The sequence below is a fragment of the Myripristis murdjan genome, chromosome 6 (assembly GCF_902150065.1).
Source record: "Myripristis murdjan chromosome 6, fMyrMur1.1, whole genome shotgun sequence".
NCBI classification, from domain to species: Eukaryota; Metazoa; Chordata; class Actinopteri; order Holocentriformes; family Holocentridae; genus Myripristis; species Myripristis murdjan.
This window is the reverse complement of record NC_043985.1, coordinates 8,184,393-8,204,377: the sequence shown is the minus strand read 5'-3', so window position 1 is coordinate 8,204,377 and position 19,985 is coordinate 8,184,393. Positions and strand designations below refer to the sequence as shown.

Sequence of the window (19,985 nt, the reverse complement as noted above, 5' to 3'; positions counted from 1 at the left end):
TGTCAGACCGTGATGGAGCAGATCCTTCATTAATGTCATCACCTGAGCTCCCAGGTGGAGCCGCTCAGGGGCCGCCAGCAGCAGCACCATCAGCCTGTGGATGTGTTTGGCAGCTCCCGGTGGACTGTGGCCTCAGAGGAGCAGCTCACGTCACAGGCATGTAGAGTGGAAGCGTGACATTCAACACCGGAATAACAACCGAGAAGCCGAATCACACACAGATGCACAGGCACACTAACACACACTACAGAAATCATAGATGTTGTTTTTCATACAGATCAAATCGTTTAAAGAATTTACTTGACTTGAGTGTCGTTAATTAGCTAAGGAAACATAATCAACAAAAAAGGGATTACTTTTTCAGCCAGTTGGCCTTACGGGAGCATGACAGTGGGCGGGGCTTGACATCCGTGTACCGTCATGAAACCTGGTGAGACGGTTGGTCACGGGTCAAGGCAGCGCTGACTAACGTCCCCCTGTGATTGGCCAAAGGGGGTGTGTCCTATGACAAAGCCATTACCTTACAGGGGCGGGCCTTAACACGAGCAGGGCCATAACTTCTAAGATTTTTTTTTCACTTCTTAGAGGGAGAATGTGATTTTAAACTGAATTCAAGACTAAATGATTTATTGATAAGGACATTTTCCCAGTGTGCATACAAAACCTGGCCACTCTGTTAAGTGCACCAGACTGGAACATGCATGGGAAGAAGTGTGTGTGTGCTTGGTTTAATTCAACACGTTATGCCGTCACCCACCTCTCTTTTCTCTCCCCTGTCTATTTTTATCTGTGTGCTCTGTGGGAGAAAAAAAAAGTTCTAAAAACCAGATAGTGAAGAAGTGCAAAGTGTTCTGAGAAAGATACAGAAAGAAAGAAACTGTGTCCGTTTCCAAGGAAGACAAAAGTCTCACTTCTGCATTTGGACCGACACACTGTAGAGCTGTGTGGTCATGTTGCCGGCTCATTTTTTCACCAACTAAAAGGGAATTATAGCTGTGGCATTAAATAATGATACACTAATGCCCTGCAGACAGATGGTCTGAGTGCAGGATTTTTGCAGGATCCAGCAGAGGCTTGGAGGAAAGTTGTCCTTGTGTGTGTGTGTCTGTGTGTGTGTGTCCTCCACCTCTGATGTGATGCAGTTTGATTGATTAGTTTCATTGTATTATTAACATACACTACTCTAGTTATCTATTGCAAACCCTCAAACTCAATTAAATGCAGCATTTTGACTGAGAGACCTGTAGTGTCTCGTACCATAAGGGTGTAAATGCTGTTTCCATCTGAATCCTTCTACACCATTCTAATTTTATGGCTCTCGTCTTTTATCCTCTGTGTTTCGTCTTCTCCATTGTCTCAGGTTATTTGTTTCTAGTTCATATATTTCTTTACTTCTTTTTTTTCCTTCTGCCTGTCCTCTTCACTCTCTTTTCTTCACATCTGTGTCTCGATCATTCATTATCAATCTGGGTTGCCTTACCTCTTGGTTGGATAAACTTTGAATTAGGATCCAAATTGGGTTATGGGCTGCTCTGTTGGTGCGTCTCCACATGACACGTGGGTATGTTGTCAGGACACCGTGGATCCGTCACAGGAATTCCTTCTGGAGAAGTGTGTTTGATGTTTTTTTATCTGCTGTCATCTGCTCTGCCTGTGCCTTCCGCCTTCCTTTTGTCTGGCTCATTCCTCTCCACTCTGCCTTTCATCATGCTTTTCCCGCTCTGTCTTTGGTCTCCTGCGTTTGTCAGCACTTTGATTGTAAACCTGTCAGATTGTTGTGCCTGTTCTCATTACGTGTGTGTGTGTGTGTGTGTGTGTGAGAGAGAGAGAGAGAGAGAGACAGAGAAAGAGAGCAAGAGAGAGTCAAGTGTCTATAAAGTTTCTTCATTGTGCCTCACTGAGCATGCTCAGACCATCTGCCCACAATACTAGTAAAAACTCCAGAATTGTAAATGAAGCTATCGGTTTTCCACTTGCAGTCATTAATGTGCAGAATTTGCTTATGCAGCTTTAAAGCCATTAGTTAAACTGTTGTGACTGGGATGTCCAATCACTTTCCGCTTCAAAATGCACCATGTAGATAATAACATTTCATTAACCTTTACTTTCTGTTTACCCAGAGGCTATCACATGCACACCAGTGATAACCCAGTAACCCAGCAGGAATACTGGTGATGAAAATGGGCAGCAGGTCAGAGAGATCCAGAGTCCTGTGGCTAATCAGTCTTTAGGAATGACAAAATGCACCAGAGCAAGAGCCGCACAACAATCCTGCTTTTATTGCCACACAGTTTATATGATGGCATGCTTCCCAAAACCTATTTAGTCATAATATCCAACTGTGGTTTGTGGAGAATAAATGAATAGTTGCTGTTATTGTAAGTTAAAGTGGACAAGAGGAGTTGCTATGAGTATGAATATTACATGCGGTATCACGATGAATGCAGCGATTCATAACATTCCCGTACTTCCCATACTTTTTGCTGTTTCTTTGAAATGATGGTGATAAATTATAATGTTTTATTTTACATGTGAAGTCACTGGTGGACGGTGCGTTGTTTATTACCTGTGGTGCCGGAGTGTCATTCAATACAGAACAAATATACATGATGACATTATGCCAGCTGTATTCTTTTATTATAGTGCATTTATTCATTATAATATGAACCTGTGGGACTACCTGAGGTGGAAGTAACTGATTACATTTCCTCATGTTACTGTAACTGAGTAGCTTTTTTGTGCCGTTGTATGTTTTTGGGGTGTTTTTTCAAATCAGTAATTTTTACCTTAACTTCAGTGCATTTTTGCTTGAGTATTATACTTGAGTATATACAAATGATCAATGACAAATTGTGGAGCCTTTCACAATAAAATCTCAGTCCGCAAAGATTAGAAGAGGAGCCTGGTTCTGCTTGGTTGGTTCTACTTTTTGTTATTTCCAAATTTCCATTAAAAGGTGCACCATGAAAAACTGCAGAGGGTTGAACAAAGGGGAGCAATATCACTGAGTTGGACCTGACAATGAAGACCATGTACACTCAACCTTTATATTATGTGCTTATTACATATCTCTCAGTTGAGTCTACAGGGTCCTCACTTCAAACAACCCTCTGCAATTTTGTGAAATGCACCTTTAAAGGAAGCTACTTTGAACCTTGTACTTTCATCGTTTTTCTAGCTGCATGGAAAAGAACAAACCTAACACAGTTACTGTTTGGAAAAAGTCACTGTGCATTCTACATATCAGAACATTTAAAGTGAGAAACATTTAATTTTAAGTGCAGCAGAACTTCTGCTATCACAGCGATTAGGTGGAGATCAGTGCATAACAGCGCTACAATAAAGTCGATTTTAATGGCAATCACCGCCAGTGCACCAAACAGGGAGCTGGACGAAAACAAAGTTGAAAGTACTTCCAAAGAGCGTCACTGGAATGAAAGGGCTTTTTTAGGCTGTGTTTCCTGCAAAATCACAAAAACCACTTGCTCTTGTTAATTACATTCTGACACACTAACACACTCTGACATTTGGGACAGAGCCTCCCAGTACAGTCTCCTACTGGTGGACACTGGGCAGCTCCTCTCCACCAGCCTTCCAGTCACAAACCGCTTCTCCAACATCAAGGCTGCTATCACCCACTTACAGGTGCAAACCTAACATAACTCTTCATGTTTCCCAGTGAGTGTGGATCCAGCGGGAGCAGCCGAGCGGCCGTCCAGCAGCCGAGCCTCGTCGCACCGGGCGCTTCTGGGTCAGGACGGCCATGTGGACGTCGGCTCAGATGATGAGGACTACAGCAGAGAATCGTCAGGGTGGGACCAGTCACCTGCTGGACGGAGGCTGTAAACTCTAACTGTAATCTGTGGAATATATACGACTGAGCTGAGAATATTATTAGACAGACTCCACTCCACACCAGTATGGATTACTGGAGGCTGTAAAAAGTTGAGGGCATTGAATAGAAATCTTTGATCTAGACTGAAAAATGTGTCCTAAAATGGAAAATAGCCTTTAAAGGTGCCATGCAAAGCTGACAGCTGATTGATGTAAAGATCATCTACTTCCAAAAAATAAATAAATAAATAAATAATAAATTAGACTAATCAGTGAATCAAGTCAATGATGAGAACCATGTAGTTAATTTTCAACTTTCTTCCTATTCTATATTTTTTGTCAGTTGAAAAGAGGCTCCTCACTTTGATGTAGTTTGTGTACCTGTAACCAAAAGCCTGCTGCTGAGGTTGTATTTTTTTTTCTAGACTTCACCACACACTCTAAATGAGAGTAGAGGCAGACTTTAAAAACACACTTCTACCTAATTTTCCCTCTTTGCCCTTGTCTGTTTCTCTGCTCTGTGGCTGTTTGTAATAAAAATACAAAAGATCTTCAACAGGAAAAATAACAACTATGATGTGAAATAATTTCAAGCAAAAATAAAAAACTGTCTGTGAATATGTTTCAAATGTGTGTGCATGATTTATTTCTAAGTTCATACTGGGACAGGGATTAAACCCAGTCACAGACCAAAAAGCCCTTTCAAACTGGAATAACACTAATTCACTTTGTGGGTCATGAACTGAGCTAGTTTTAGGTTTATCTTAATCTAGATTTACAGGATCTGACCTCTGGGACAAAGTTTAGTGTCGGTCCTGAAGTAAATGAGGGTTTGAACAGGTTGAACTTCACATTCCTGCCGTGTGTCAGAAACAGAAAAAAACAGCTTCATCCTGTTTCTCCTCCAGTTTAACACGATACTGGGCTTTTCTAGATCCAGTCATCATCATCATCATCATCATCATCAGAGCATCATCTGTGAGTGACTGATGCTGGTCTGATTCAACCTGCAGCCGCTTCCTGAAAGCAGAGGATCCTCAGAGTCCTGATGCTATAAAGGAGCTTCAAGTGTTTTACGGCCTTTGAGGCCCTCTGCTGGTGATCTGCAGCAACTGCAGCTGTTTCTCTCCTCCAGCCCGTGGAGCACAGCATGATATTGGACTGGAGGTGTTTTAGTAACTGCAGCCAGTGTGTCTCCACAACATGAGCCTACATCTTGAAGATTACAGCTCATACAAATTCTATATATTATATATCATCACTGAATGTAATTTAAAATGATACAACTTCAACTAACTACAGTAACAGTGAGCATCTTCATCAGAGGGAGCTCTATATCTGAGGTATAAAAATATGACTGCTGCTTGTCACTGACGTGGCAATGTCTCCGCCTTCACTCCACCTTCAAATTCATGTTTATTCTATGTTTTTGTGAGTTGAGTCTATAGGGTCCTCACTCTGAAGTAGTGTTACCTTGCGCTCCTGAAAACAAACTCGCTCTGTATCGTTTGTCTTCCAGCGTCCTCGCCCGGGAAATCTGTGCAGATTTGCACTCTCCATTTCCCAGTTAAGGTTAGGGTTATGGATACTTTGGTTATGGCTAATGTTAGGGAAATGATGTAGAAAGTGAATATAAGTCAATAAGGAAAAAAAAAAAAAAATCAGTCACTGTACTATACTACACAAACTATCTAGTGACTCCCCGGGGCCAAGGGCCTCTAGGAGGTCCTCAGCACAAAAGTCTCAAAGAATCTGGCCTTTAAATATATTACTTTAATAATTATAAATAAAGATTTTTTGTGCGCTAATTTCCAGGTCAAGTGTTGTTGCAAGACTAGGAAATGTATGAGAGATTATTTTTAACTTTAGCTTTAATCTCACCACTTTGCAGCCATTTGTCCATGTTCAACATCAGCAACAATTTACCTACAACTTAACACAAACCAGAATATCTTTTCACATTAGATATCATGGAGCTCAATCACTTCAAATGGGGCTCCAAGGCTTACATTAATGAAAGATACCTAGAATTTAGTTTTGGGCTAGAATGTATTATTAATATCTTGAAAAAAAAAAAAAAAAAAAAAGTAATGTTATGTAAAATGTATATTTAACTCGAGCCTTTACTTGTAAAAATGATTCAGTGTGAGTGAATGGTAATACTGTAGGCGCTGTAATATTCCAGGAGAGAAACAGCTGCAGTTGCAACAGATCACCAGCAGAGGTCCTTAAAGGCCGTAACACACTTGAAGCTCCTAAATAACATCAGGGGAATCCTTCAAGCTCCTCATTTATGGAAAAAAAAATCTCCCTATAATCTGTTTGGAACAAATACATGTAGGGATATTTAACATGACTTTATTCATAAAACATGCTCAAAATAAAATGATTATTCCATTGAGCTGAGGCTAAAATCCATGAATTTTAACACACACTGTGCACTGATGAATTCCTTTTATTGGTTTCTTTTGTCACAGCCACAGAAACATACAGTAACCAAACAAATGAAACCAAACCTTAAAACAGTTTTGCACAGAATACATTTCTTCTGCTCCACAAATCAAAAGACAACACCGTAAAAAAACAAACAAAACAAAAACAAGAGATTAAAACAAAGAACAAATTATGGCTTTTTGTTTTGTTGTTTTACAGTGAGGCCAGACACAGACGACAGGGCCAAAGGAATAAATACATCAACTTAGAAAAAAAACCCAAAACAAAACATTGTATTCATAAGCCAATTCACTGGTATTACTGGAGCCATGGTAATAGATTAGAAACACCAAGAAACTAACAAATACACAAAAATGACTATGGACACTTTTACGAACAAGCGTACACCGACAGACTGATTGTTTATCCCTGCTGGGAGGATCTAAAACAGTTTCCACGTGGCTTCTCTAAGCGCCAACTTTAATAAACCTCACCTCAGAGTCTTCCGGTCCTGAGAGCTGGTCTGGGACGGCCAATTTTAGCGCATAATCATCATAACCACAAGCATTTTCGTGCAAGTGCGACTCATCAAATTTGCATTCAAAACAACGGGCAACTGCAAAGCCACACATGTGGAGAGGCGATGGAGGAGAGGATGTGGTGAGCAACAACTATTAGAAGTCATTTGCTAGAAAATAGTCAGTTAAGTCTATTTTTGAATACACTGAATAGCCAGACAAAATCCTTGTATTACTATGAACTTGAAAGGGACGTCTTGGACATTTTGAATTAGAGTCTGTTTTTTCTTGCCCTCATCGTGATGTGGGGAAAAGGTTTCATAAGTGTTCCTCCTGCCACCGGAAACAATTTATTAACATTGGAAGTGTTAAGCCACGGTGCCACGACGATGCCAAATGAGACATTTCTTCAGAGTGGAGGAAATGCAAATGTCGAGATGTCGTTTGCACCGTTTGACCGGGCAAGAAAAATGGTACATTCAGAAATTCAAAATGTCAAGGCCTCTTAAAATCAAATGTTTTTCCTCAGCGAATGAATGCAGTGCTGTTGCATGTCATCAACACTATTTTATATTTTTTTCCATCACCATCACTGTTGTTATCAACCAGCCACAGAAGCTTCAGGAAGTTCAGTCCTTTAGGTGTGACGCGACTGGAAAAACCACTGGCAATATTGAAGATCGTGCCGCCTGCGTTTGGCTCCTTCACACACAGAGAGACAGGCAACAGCTTATGAATGTGAATCCTGCGGGACTCGGGTGGGGACGGCGGCGCTTTAGTCGAAAAGCCGGACGAAGCAAACAATCGAGCGAAGGGTTTCTTATCGTACGGCGACATCATCTCGGAGGGGGAGGCTTCACAAAGAGCATTTCAGCTGGAACAGAGTTTCCTCGAAGCGAAGCAGACAGCGGCACGGGAACAGTCAAAAGTTTCAAGGTCGGCCCTTTCAGGGTTTACGAGGGAAAACGAGTCCGATTGGAAGACGCTGAGCAAAGAGAGGCTTCGTCCCAAGATCACAGAGCTGAAATCCAGAGAGCAAGCATTCCCGTTCACATCCAAACTCTCCACATGACGTGCTTTTGGTGGCGTTGCAGAAACTGTGGAGTATTCGTGACACGTGCGAGACCCAGGAGATCACGGATGACTGCTTCCCAAAAAAGTCGGTGGCGGTCATCGTTCGCGTTGGAGGACGAGGAGAGAATACAACAGGAAGTGTCCTTTCTAGCAATTCTAGCTCCACAACTAAGGCTGTGATTGAAGCAAAAACAAAAAACAAAAAACAAAAAAAAACATTGATGTTCTTTGTCAGTCTGTTAAGTCTGCTTAGATCTGCTTTTCCATGCAGTTTTTTTTTGGACATTCACACTTATTAGAAAACATGTGTGTCAGACATAAGGGGGGGAAAACAACCCAAACCGGGACACTTTGAGCCGGTGTGCACCACCGATCCCATCTGCACCAGGATCAACAGGACACGAATGTTAGTATATAGTTTTTTTTCTTTTTCATGGATTCTAGCCCCTGGTGTTAGACACATTGAAAACGCACAGAAACATTACAACACGCAGACATGCAGTCAGTCACATACACAGCCAGTCAGCAAGAATCATCCCGATCCACCCGTCCTCCAAATGCAATAAAAGCCCCCATCCCTGGGATTTTTTTTTTTTTTTTTTCAAATCTCTGCAATATGCTTTCTTTGACAGAGAATTTCATAGTAAACTTTCAAAGAAAAAAGAGATAAGAGATTGAGAGAGCAAGGAAGACTTTGGAGACAAGAGAAAGGAGAACAGCGGGGAAAGGTGTGTCACAATGCAGAGACAAACAGGAAGACCCAACCAACTGTGACTGTCAGTCTTCTTCAACATCCAGTGTGTGTTTTAGGACAGCGGACGTCTGACAGCGGACAAATTAGAGGTTCATAAACAACATTTGCAAGTGGACACGATAGGAGATGGAAGGCGAGAGGTAAAGGAGAGATAAAGCAAATCAGTAAATGACACAAGAGATTACAAAGGTGAGTGTTTCAGGGGGGGAATAATAATAATAAAAAAAGATATATTTTGGATATTTTGAATTCTGATGATGAAAATGAAAATGGACCTGATAAACTGGTCTTATCAACAAATTGCTTTCATCTGCTACTTCTCCAGAGCCGCAGTGCAGGCCGGTGTAAAGTGTTAGAATGAGACACGGGAAAACAGAAAAGCACATGTGCAGGAAAACATATTTGTGAAATCGCTCTGGAAAAAACCTGGAGGCCAGACGCAGCAGCGATTCAGTCGTCAGTTCAGCCTCGGACGTGAAAGCCTGCCGTGCCGTTGCTGCTCTCGCGTGTCCATCCTCTCAAGAGCGTGACTGTTTACGTCTACGTGGCGATGATGATGAAGCAGAAATGTCACAGCAGAGCAGAGCGAGCGTACGTTTGGTTCATGGAACGGGACAAGACGGAGACAGGAGTGCAGGTTCAGCTTGTTACTGTGAATGAACAGCCCTGTGCGTTACCGTACCATTCAAGTCCATTTTTGGAAAAGCAAAGCTCCTTTCGATGATACGCGTTTTCTGCTGAAGCGGCCGGTCGATTGGCAAAAGAATAAAGTTAAAAAATAAATAAATAACGCTAGTAACAGACAAATATTAGCGACATTTGGCAGATGCATAAACCTGGTGGTACAAAGAAAAGTAGCCGAGGACATGATGACTAGTTTGATCACAATGTGATTTACAGTTGGACTTGGATTCACACACACACACACACAAAATGAATATGAACCATCATTGGCCTCATCACCATCATCGACACATTCTCACATAAACCCACGCCTTTTAGTCAAGTGTGTCTTCACCGATTTGTTCACATTCCCTAAACTTCTGTTAAACTAGACCTGCCAACACACACACACACACACACACACACAGCTGTACAAAACCCTCCATGACAATGTTTCCAACAGATGAAAAAGTAGTGCTTGACTTGTTTGCTTGTTTAAATCTAATAATGCGAGTTAAGCTTCCCATTTTTGTCTCGGCCCGGTCAAATCGACTGCATCTCAAAGTGAAGTTTCAAATATTTGAAACAGGTTGTGACTCTGAGCCTAAACCTCTCCCGACGCCCCCGCCCCCCCCGACTCCCAGTGACCTCTGACCGCCTCACTGCAGGATCTTCTCGCGGGTGTCGGGGAGTTTGAGCGCCACCACGCCGCCACAGACCAGCGCGGTGAAGGAGAGCAGGATGGGCATGGCTTTGGTGATGCCCACGAAGCTGGCAAAAATGGAGCTGCCCAGCACGGCGGCCAGCTTGCACAGCGCGTTCAGGACCCCGAAGGCCGTGGCCCTGAGTGGGAGACAGGACAGGGTTAGGGTTGGACGGCCACTTTGGACTCTGACTTTAACAAAATCAAGACAGATAAGAGGAATAAGAGGAAAGGCTCAGAAACATTCAGACCACAGGACATTAAAGACAAGAGAACCTCCAGGAGAATAACTGAATGTGCATGTTTGAAAATAGGAATATAGGAACTGCAAATAACAGGATATGTCCACTGGATAAACCCCAAAAATGCATTGTGACTTCCATTCTCTTATTTATTGATTTATTCCCCAGCAGCCCCATAGAGATTACACTGGCTCAGTGTTTCTGATGGACAAATAATCTGTGTCTGGCCCCTCCAAGGACTCCTCAAAGGAAAACTATGGAATAAATGTGCAATCAGTCAAACTACATTACATAAACAACACTGTGAGAAACAAAAGTTTTAATGAAAGGCCAACACCGGCAACAACAACAAAGAGGAAAACCTTGTGACTGGAGTCAGTGACCAAGGATTAGCAATGCCATCACATTACTATCAAAGTACTGTAAAGTAATTACTCTCAAATGTCATATCACATTAAAGGGGGAGTTCACTCATTTTAAAAAGTGTCATATTATTTCTCTCCCCCGGTGATAGCCGCCACCTCATCTCCGTTTCATTTAGCTTATGCACATCTTTGCAGTCACCATGCACATACATACAGTAAACAGATAAATGACAGGACACATAATATTTCCGTTCATACGTCACACTCATAGCTTTGTTATTTGACATCACTGTTTCTATTTTGTTAGCACGCACATTTTAGTTACTTGTGAATGTCAATATGTGAAAGCATTTGTTCTGTTTATTTATTCGGGTGACTTTGAGTTACCTTTCAGTTCTTGGTGTGTGGGCCAGGCAGGCAAAGAGGAGCCTGTGTGTGCAGCTGCATTAAATCCCCTTGATTGCCTTGATTGGAAGGCACCACCAGTGGCTCCATGCAGGGGAGGAGAATCCTTTATTTCTATTTTGATTTACATTTATTGCTTTGATATTAAGTTGATCTTTGATCTACAGTATAATATATTACTAATTATTTTTTTGTATTTTTGTAAGAACCTGAACATCTAATGTACTTTAGTTTAATTAGTTTGTCTTTGTCTACCCCCCTTTTGTGTTTATTGGTCTGATCAGCCAGTATTTAAGTTCACCTGTCGTGTCTATTGTTAGGTCAGATTCTCTTTTGTTCAGTTCCGGTTGAGTTACTATTCTGTTGAGTTCGGTTCTCTTTAGATGTTTTTGTTAAAGTTTTTGATAAATATCTTTGCTTTTCTTTGTGTTATTGAACCAATTATGGATTTTTTACATTTTGGCTAAATAAATGCCTCTTTTCTTTAACTAACTTGTGAGTCTTTGTGCCTGCCTGCTTGGTCCTTTACTCGCCCCCATATGTTTTGTAGGACAGTAGTGCTGCTGTCTTCCTCTCATTGTTACTGAGTGCTGGATACTGGCTGGATGCTCTAAATGCTAACTGTTAGCCTCCTGCCATTGAGGTGAACTTCCCCCCGGCTAACATTATTAAATATAACTACTTTAAAGGGGTTAATATCACTTTACCAGTGTTGTAGCACTGAGAGGAAGATAGGAGTGAAATAATATAAATTTTTTCAGAGCAGGTGAACCGTCCCTTTAATAGATGTTGCAAAAACAGACTGGTCCTAACCATCCACCGAGCCGCCTGCTGAGCTGTGGAGGTAAAGGGGCGTACCTTTTGGAGGTGGGGTACAGCTCCACAGTCACCACCTGGATGCCGTTCCAGGCGGCGACGCTGACGCCGCAGAACAGACACTGCAGCGCGATGATGGCGGCCTGGCTGAAGCTCAGAAACAGGAAGATGGTGCAGCCCGCTGAGATGAGCATGGAGCCACCTGAGGAGGAGGAGGAGGGATTCAGGAGAGGAAGAGAGGCTTTTAAACAGGGTTTGTCCTCTTGTGCAGCGAGGAGTCTCTCCTGGCACAAGGAGGAGAATGAACGCAGCGAATGCAGGAGGCAAGGAGTTTGAAGAGGACTTCTGGTAAACTCCCAGAATAAGAATCACCTATGATCTTGACCCGGCCGATCTTCTCCATGAACAGGGCGGAGATGATGTTGCCGGGCAGAACGGCCAGACTGCCCAGGAAGCTGACGAGATAAATGAGGACGTCGTTCTCCTCAACCGTGTCCAGATGGCAGCCACGCTTGTTGTGGAGGAAGGAGGTGTTCTCCATTTTGCAGTCGATGAACTTCTCCTCCCACAGGTCTGGCAACAACAGGAAAACCACACAGAATGAGACGCGACTCGACTGATCAGCAGCCAGAACCTGATCTTTACCTGCTCATGCAAATAAAATACTCCTTTTACACCTGTTGGATTAACACATGCTGTTCTCCACATATTTGCTTTTTGTCATTTTCTGATTTCCGTTATTTGTTTTCATTGCCTGTATTTTGATATTTCATAATTGGTAAAATCTTTTCTTAAACGCTATGCATATTTCATATTCATTTGCACAGCATATTTTCATGTTTTCCTACAGTTTCCTATTAACTCTTATATTTGTACTTGATGTATTCCAGCAGTAACTGTATTCTTACATTTTTATTAGTAATAAGTCCTAGGAATGTACAGTTGCATTGTATTCACTGTAATCCCTGCATTGCATCTCTTCTTATAAATAATCTACTGTTACCTGCTGCACTGTGTTACTCTTTGCTGCTGCAGTGATCCATTTCCCCCACAGGGATTATTAAATTATTATACTGACAATACAAGCATGGTCTAAAAAAAGCTCTTCAACCGACTCAATAAATGATGTCAAGAATCTGAGTAATATGAATAACAGCTATTATGGTTTTGCAATGCAGTCCTGAGTCAGTATGGCCTGTGTCCTGCAGTGAAACGCTGATGGTGTGGTGGATGGCTCAGGTTTCCATCATGTTTCAGTCATACTGAACGGGACTTGAGTATTGCAAACGTGTGTTTAACCGTCCTCATTTGGAGTGTGTCCAAATGGTTAAACATGTGCCATGGTGTGGTTTAACAACTTTTCGTCCCAGCTCGCTCTCAGACTCCGGCTCACCTGTGACCCTGTTCCACTTCCCATTTCAAAGCTGATGAACTGGTGAATGGATGAACACTAGGGCTGAATGCTATGGTAAAAAAAAATATCTTGTGATTAATTTTTAAAGATATTGTGATTGAGATATGACTGATGATTTTTGTAGGAATGATAATTTTTGCATTACAATTTCCATTTTTTCTGAAATATCCATTAAAATAATGGTCTGATTTTTTTTTTTTTTTTTCTGATTGTTAGGGTTTATGCCAAACAAACATGTTTTCTTACATCTGGAAAATACCCAATACATTTGTCACACACTATACCTTTATCAAAAAAAAAAAAAAAATTGCAGCTTCTGCAATTTGGACATTGCACTTGGCCATATTGTGATTTCAATAATATTTCAATGCATTGCCCTAATCTACACCCACATTACAGCAATGTCTTTTCAGCTATCTCTCTTTTTCTCGCATGGCTGTTATATATCTAGACATTACTTACTATCAATATTGTGTGATATCACAGTTGATCTCAGGATATCCTGATGTCACTTTTGAATTTGAATTTGCTAAGGAATACAGAGGAAGTTTGGAAAACAGAGGCCACGTTAAAGATTCCCTCGGCGTGACGTTTAAAACTCTGATCTGATTCAGTTCTCTCACACACACACCTGTGGTCTTGACCCACTGACTCCTACCTGATAATCACAACTCCTCACACTCAGCTGGTACAATCTCTGACCTGCAGAGATACACAACACGGCCAAACGTATGCAGACGCCTGTTTGTCGAACATCTCATTGCGAGCTCATGGGTGTTGATGTGGTGTTAGTCCCCTGTTTGCTTTCCACTGACTGAGACAGAGTTTGCTTTAGAGCGGCCGGCTCACAGCTCTTTTTCACTTCATCCCAAAGCTGTCTGATGGAGCTGAGGTTGGGACTCTGAGCAGGCAGGTTACGTCTTTCCATATTCAACAAACCATTTCTGTTTGAAACTCACTCTGTGCGTGTGAATGCTGTCGTACTGAAACAAGGAAGTGTTATTTCTCTGCACTGGAGCTGGAGGGCCTAACTCTCAGCATTTACTAAACCCAGTTTTACTGCTCCAGAGTCCAATGGTGGCGCGCTGCATCCCACTCCAGCTGATACTCAGACCGGTGCATGGCGATCTGCTGTTTTAACATGCTGCATGCTGTCCTGCAGGCTTGTGCAGCCCACCACGTCATGCCTGAGCTGCTGGTTGGACATTTACACTTTATAACGGCACTTACAGTTGGCCAGGCTACCCTGGCCCATTCTGCTGCCAGCGCTTGACTGCATGGCTGTGTGCTCGTTTTTATATACCTGTCAGCACTGGGTAGGGCTGAAAGAGGCAAATCCAAATTAGAAGGGGACGCCACAAACATTTAGTGTAGTTCTCAAATGCTAAGTCTGAGCTCTTTACCCTTAAATTGACATGACAAACACACACAAGACATAACCCTTAACCGCTCACTTACAGAACCCCCCTGCCCCTGCCTGAGCTGAAGACGGACGACTACACATGAACCTGACACCTACCTGTGTTATAGAAGACAGAGGAGCGCAGGGTGCAGTTCTCAAACACTGTGTCTGTGGACTTGATATTCTCAAAGTAACAGTCTTCAAACAGTGAGTCCTCAAACTTCACTGACTTCATCTCTATGTTGGTGAACCTATGGGGATGGGATGGGGGACACACACAAACAAACAAACAAAGCCACAGACAAAGAAAACGCACACACTCACTTCTATGGCTGTCGCAACACAGAACTGGAATGGACAGAGTGGGCGCTTCGTGGTGCATCGAGGAGGTAACACTATATCACTTGTTGTGTACACTATGTGTTGCTAGAAAACATGCACCGAATGTTGCTGCATCGAATGTCCACGCTTTAAATTTCATGCAAAGTCAGTTTGCAACACGAGGCTGCACTTCATGTGGCCAGCAGGTGGTGCTACACAAGTGGGTGGTTAATGCAGCAATGCGTTTATTGCAGGACGTCTGGCACGCATATGCATTTTCATGATATTGGCCGTTGCACAAAGGAGTTGATATCACTTCCTGTATCCACTATGTGGTGCCGGAGAACATTATTTCTGAATATTATGTGCACACTAGATGATGTAAATTTCATGTAAATCATAAAATTTCGTAAATCTAGGTGAAATGTACGTTGAAGGCTGCTTCTTTGAACTTTCCTGGTGGGCGCTTTGAAGCCCCATTTTGCCACACCCGTGTTTTCAAGCATGTTCCTGCCCTCAAAAATGCCATTTGCTTCAGGTGAGAACCATAAACCCTTCAGGGCATGTGACCGACTCGGAGCTCTGGCCCTAATGAATACATCATGAGGGCCATCTTAAATATATTATTCAGGGTTGTACTGCTTCTTTGAAAAGGAAGGCCCACTCTGTCAATTTAAATTCTGCACACAGCATAGAAGTTTAATAATATACAGTAGTGCTACATACTATACTGTATATATACGCTGGAAACTTTGTACTGCAGAGGTGAAGCTTCCTTAAACCTCAGAGGGTTTACTAACTTCACCCACATGGGTACTGAACTTGTCCTGTATGGCTATATACTGTATATGGTATACAGGTATATATTGTATATATGAGAATAAACTGATAAAATAAAATGTGAAGCTTGCATAAACCTCTTTAGGTTTATTGCCTTCACAGTGAGTAATCTTATGGTTCTTTTTTTTCTGATCATTAGCATATGCAGTAAAATGACTGCTGATAGACATATGGCTAATGTCATAACATCTGACAACAGTAGCATGCTACTTTTGGATAACAACAGAACTGAAAATGAAATGATTGAGAGACCAGAAGAGCCGAACTCATTCTCTCCGGAAAATAAAAATACGATATGAAGAATTCAAATATCGTGTGTCTGTCTCTAAACAGCTGGCCTGGTGTTTCTGAAGCTCCTTGTCAGCTGCTACAGCAAACACAGTCAGCGACAGTCTGATGAATCGGAATGTTGATTCATGTTGGAGGCAAATAATATATTGATATATTAATATATTGGCGAGCTTTAAAAACATATCTTAACTTCAATCACTGTCACAGTTTCAAATGGCTTCACAGCACCTACTGTAAAACAATGAATGACTAATGAAAAGCAGATATTAAACTAAACTGTAACCCTAAAATGCATTAATCCGTCTGAAAGGGAAGATATTTCATATTTCATATTTCTCTGTTGCCTTTGAAACAGCAAATCAAGCCAGGTTTCAAATCCCCGTCGATTCACACAATCCAATCATTCATGTTGTATTTGCATCCTGAGATGCAGTTTCTGTATGTGACTGAACTGACTAAAATGAAAGAATATGGAGGTTTTACAGTCACACGGTTTAGGTGACGTTACTCAGTGTTATTCCACCATTTTTGCTGGTGAGCTGACACACTCTGTTGCTGTGCTTTTGTCAAGTTAGAGTCTTTATGGCCGGGACTTCTTCATACCACTCGCTGCCCATCACTGCCCTCCTGACGTTAATGTACAACGATGATCTAGAACAACCTGACTGGACAGACTGTCTCATTCCTTCAGTTCTTTTGAGTTGGGAGGATTTGAAAATTTTGGGATTTGAAGCGTCTGTTGAAAAACCTCGATTGAGCCCTGGCCTGCAGTAAATCTGTCAGCTGGCTCTCTGTCCAGAAGGTGGCGCAGCGGCACCTACTTGTCATTGATGTATTCTCCCTCTTTATGGATCTGGTTCTCCAAAGAGAAGTTGAAATGGAAGCGCTCGACTCGCTCCTTGTGGAACACCTGACAGGACAGAGCAGAGAAGACGCAAAAAACATGTTTCGAATAAGAAACGCTGAATGCAAACATGCAAGTGAAAAAGGTCTGATAAAGAAATAAAGACACATTTTCTGGTTAAATAATCACAAAATCTTGTGTCCTTCTTATGAGACAACAGGTGAAAGTGGCTTGTGAAAACCTTTAAAAACAGGGCAAAAAAAAAAACCCAAAAAACAAAAAACAATTTGGTTATGCAGCAGTCTCAGTATCTCTGGGATATGTTGCCTGGATTGTGCTCGCCGTTACCTTGACTTTGGACTCGTACTCCTCATACTGTAGGTGTTTGATCATGTCAGGGAACCACACAGACAGACCGTAGTAACTGCAATCCAGTGCAGATAGAGAGAAGGTGAGAGGCATATTGTGATGCAGAAAATAACCAGAGTGTAACTTTATATGCTGGGGATCCGAAAAGAAAGATTACCATGATAATATTCATTGTTTTTGAGCTTAAGCTTTGTTTCACCTCAGCCTTCAGTGATGGAAATGGTGGAGTACTAACCTGAAAGCCATGCAGAACCAGATGATGGCCATGAACAGGGTGGCAAACCTCAGCTCGGCAGACACCAGAGACACCACGTTCCTCAGCACCTGGGACAAACATGCAGTCAAGTCAAACGTTTGGCTGCAGCTTTAGATGCATCAGTGATTGAAACCTACAATTACCCAGATTAGATTCACTGTTTTTTCAGTTAGTCTGGTTTTGTCTCAGTTAACATGCACTGTCTGGTTAGAATAAAACCAACTCTCCCACAATGTTCCTGCTGTTTTCTCATTATATTAACTGCCTCCAATAGGAACAGACCCTTATGCATCACACACACCGCCTCCAAAGTCATCGGCCTCCCCACTCCAAACGTCTCAGACCTCAAAAGCAGAGCCATGACACACAGATTTGCACTGGGCACCTCAACCCGTCTATGTGTGTGAGGTTGTGTGCATAAATGTGGATGTTTTCTGTATGGATGTTTTGCATGCTGTTTTGCATGCTGCTAAAACATCTATTACATCAGATCTGTTAATCAGATTTATTCTATCTACTCAGTGATTATCAAAGTTTTTAATCACATTGGACATCAACGACCTGAAGCAAAAGATCACTGATTCCATTGCCACCATTGATGAGGCTCTGCTACAGCGAACATGGCAAGAAATCGAGTAGCGTCTTGATGTGCTGTGTGCATCTAATGGTGCCCATATAGAGGTATATTAATAGAGGCAAAAAAAAAAAAAAAAACTTCAATATCGACTCCTCATTTTGTAATAATTTCCACAGATTTGTCTATTTATTTGCTTTTGTAATAAATTTGTAAAGAGACTTTATGGACACCCTGTATTTCCTAATTACAAGACAATACAGACCCCACCTATCTATCTTATGTACTCAGGCTGCAGGTTAGTGAAAATCTTAAACAAATGTTCTGTCTACCTCTCTCTTGTTGCTTTATTCTGTCTACAAAAACACCCACCCAATCTATGTAATTCAATTGTTGAATCTGAATTGAACTGAAAGAAAGAGTTCCAGCATTGAAAAAAAAAAAAAAAAAAAAAAGTATATAATACTTATAATACTCGCCACGCAATGAGGCTGATATGTACAATAGCCTAGATTCCTGCTTGATTTTCAAATAAATTATGTGATCCCAGCTTGGAGTACAGTTAAATTGGTGATTGGTGGTGTGATTAATGCGGATCACTTTCACTGGCTGACACACTCTACTAGTCTAATAAGCTATTTACAAGGCCTACTTAGTTATCCTTACATGGTAAGCGTGACCAATGCCTGATTATAATGCCCCTCAAAAAAAACAATTCAGAGAAAAGCTGATGTCACCAAGCTTTAAACTGGGAGTGCTCAGTTAAAATTGCTTGGGGAAAAAAATGCAGCTGAAAGGTAGTCCACGGGACGTACCAGTTTGCAGAGTGTCAGTGAGCGGACGGCCCATCGCTGGACAGCTGTTCCTGTGGCGCTCTGAATCTCGATGAACTCGTCCTCTGCTGTCTTTGGAGCCTTGATGTGAGTCACCTGGGAGAAGGAGACATGTCCCTGTTCATATGTCCCTCGTGAAGTGTATCAGTGAAGCATCTTGTGGTAAAACATAGCTCTCTGCTGCTAAAATCCTATCCTGGGCCTTGTGGTCATGCATGGGCTGTAGGGAGCATCTAGTAATATTAATTTATTTGTTTGCTCCATCCAGGCCACGAGGGGTGGAGCCTATTCCAGCATGCACTGAGTGACAGGGAGGTAAACACTCTGCACCAGGGGATTTCAGCTCATTGTGAACCAGGACCACCATCCTGACTAAGAAGCAAGCTGGGAATTAACTATTTTTAGAGTCAGTAAACTACTATTTTTGGGTTCATGTGTACAGGCAGGCCAGGGATGCATGGGACGTTAATGACACATACCTACATACATTAGCATTTATGTACTTTCTGTATTTATGTTTTTGAATGAATTTGATTATTCACAAACAACAAGTAATAAATGGAGATACCATTATTTAACACACAGTCAGGGACTACCTGCAATACGTTCAGAGACCACCAGGGGGCTGTGGCTCACCAGTTGAGACAGCTCTTTGCCTCTGTTCAGCAGACTTTCTCAGGCCGACCCTTGGCTCTCCAGCTGGTGGCGCTCACACACATTATTTTGCCAGGCACTATCCATACTGTTTACAATCCCTCAGTTTACTGAGCGCTCCCACCCGGCCCCATCTGTCTTGTATACTGTGTGTCTGCTGCTGTGTTAAAGCAGGCAGTCCTCGGGCATGGCAGGTGAATAATTTCATTGTGTAATCAGTTTAACATGAATCATTTCTGATTATGTTTGTCAAGATCACACACACACACACACACACACACACACACACACACACACCTGTTATGCTAGAGCTGTGGATCTCTCGTAGAAGACTCATTCTGCCCGTTGGCACTTCAGTGAGTCTGACAGTTTTTTTTTTT

The 19,985-nt window shown here is 42.0% G+C and overlaps 2 protein-coding genes across 4 annotated transcripts in view; one reads left to right on the top strand and one right to left on the bottom strand.

Annotated features, from left to right (window-relative positions):
* Positions 1–4,019, top strand: part of LOC115360924 (ovochymase-2) — a 13,498-nt gene extending 9,479 nt beyond the window's left edge. The window contains exon 15 of the mRNA XM_030054109.1: positions 3,680–4,019. Within this exon, the coding sequence (XP_029909969.1) occupies positions 3,680–3,846 (167 nt within the window). The 3' untranslated portion in view covers positions 3,847–4,019. The remainder of the gene's footprint in view (positions 1–3,679) is intronic.
* A 2,254-nt stretch (positions 4,020–6,273) lies between these two features.
* The window catches only part of LOC115360832 (synaptic vesicle glycoprotein 2B-like), a 63,624-nt gene continuing 49,912 nt past the window's right edge, over positions 6,274–19,985 (bottom strand). For all 3 annotated transcript variants that reach the window (XM_030053984.1, XM_030053983.1, XM_030053982.1), the window contains 8 exons: positions 18,934–19,047; positions 17,524–17,612; positions 17,268–17,343; positions 16,897–16,985; positions 14,741–14,874; positions 12,180–12,380; positions 11,850–12,009; positions 6,274–10,119 (listed from right to left, as the gene is read on the bottom strand). In XM_030053984.1, the coding sequence (XP_029909844.1) occupies positions 9,936–10,119; positions 11,850–12,009; positions 12,180–12,380; positions 14,741–14,874; positions 16,897–16,985; positions 17,268–17,343; positions 17,524–17,612; positions 18,934–19,047 (1,047 nt within the window). In that variant the 3' untranslated portion in view covers positions 6,274–9,935. The remainder of the gene's footprint in view (positions 10,120–11,849; positions 12,010–12,179; positions 12,381–14,740; positions 14,875–16,896; positions 16,986–17,267; positions 17,344–17,523; positions 17,613–18,933; positions 19,048–19,985) is intronic.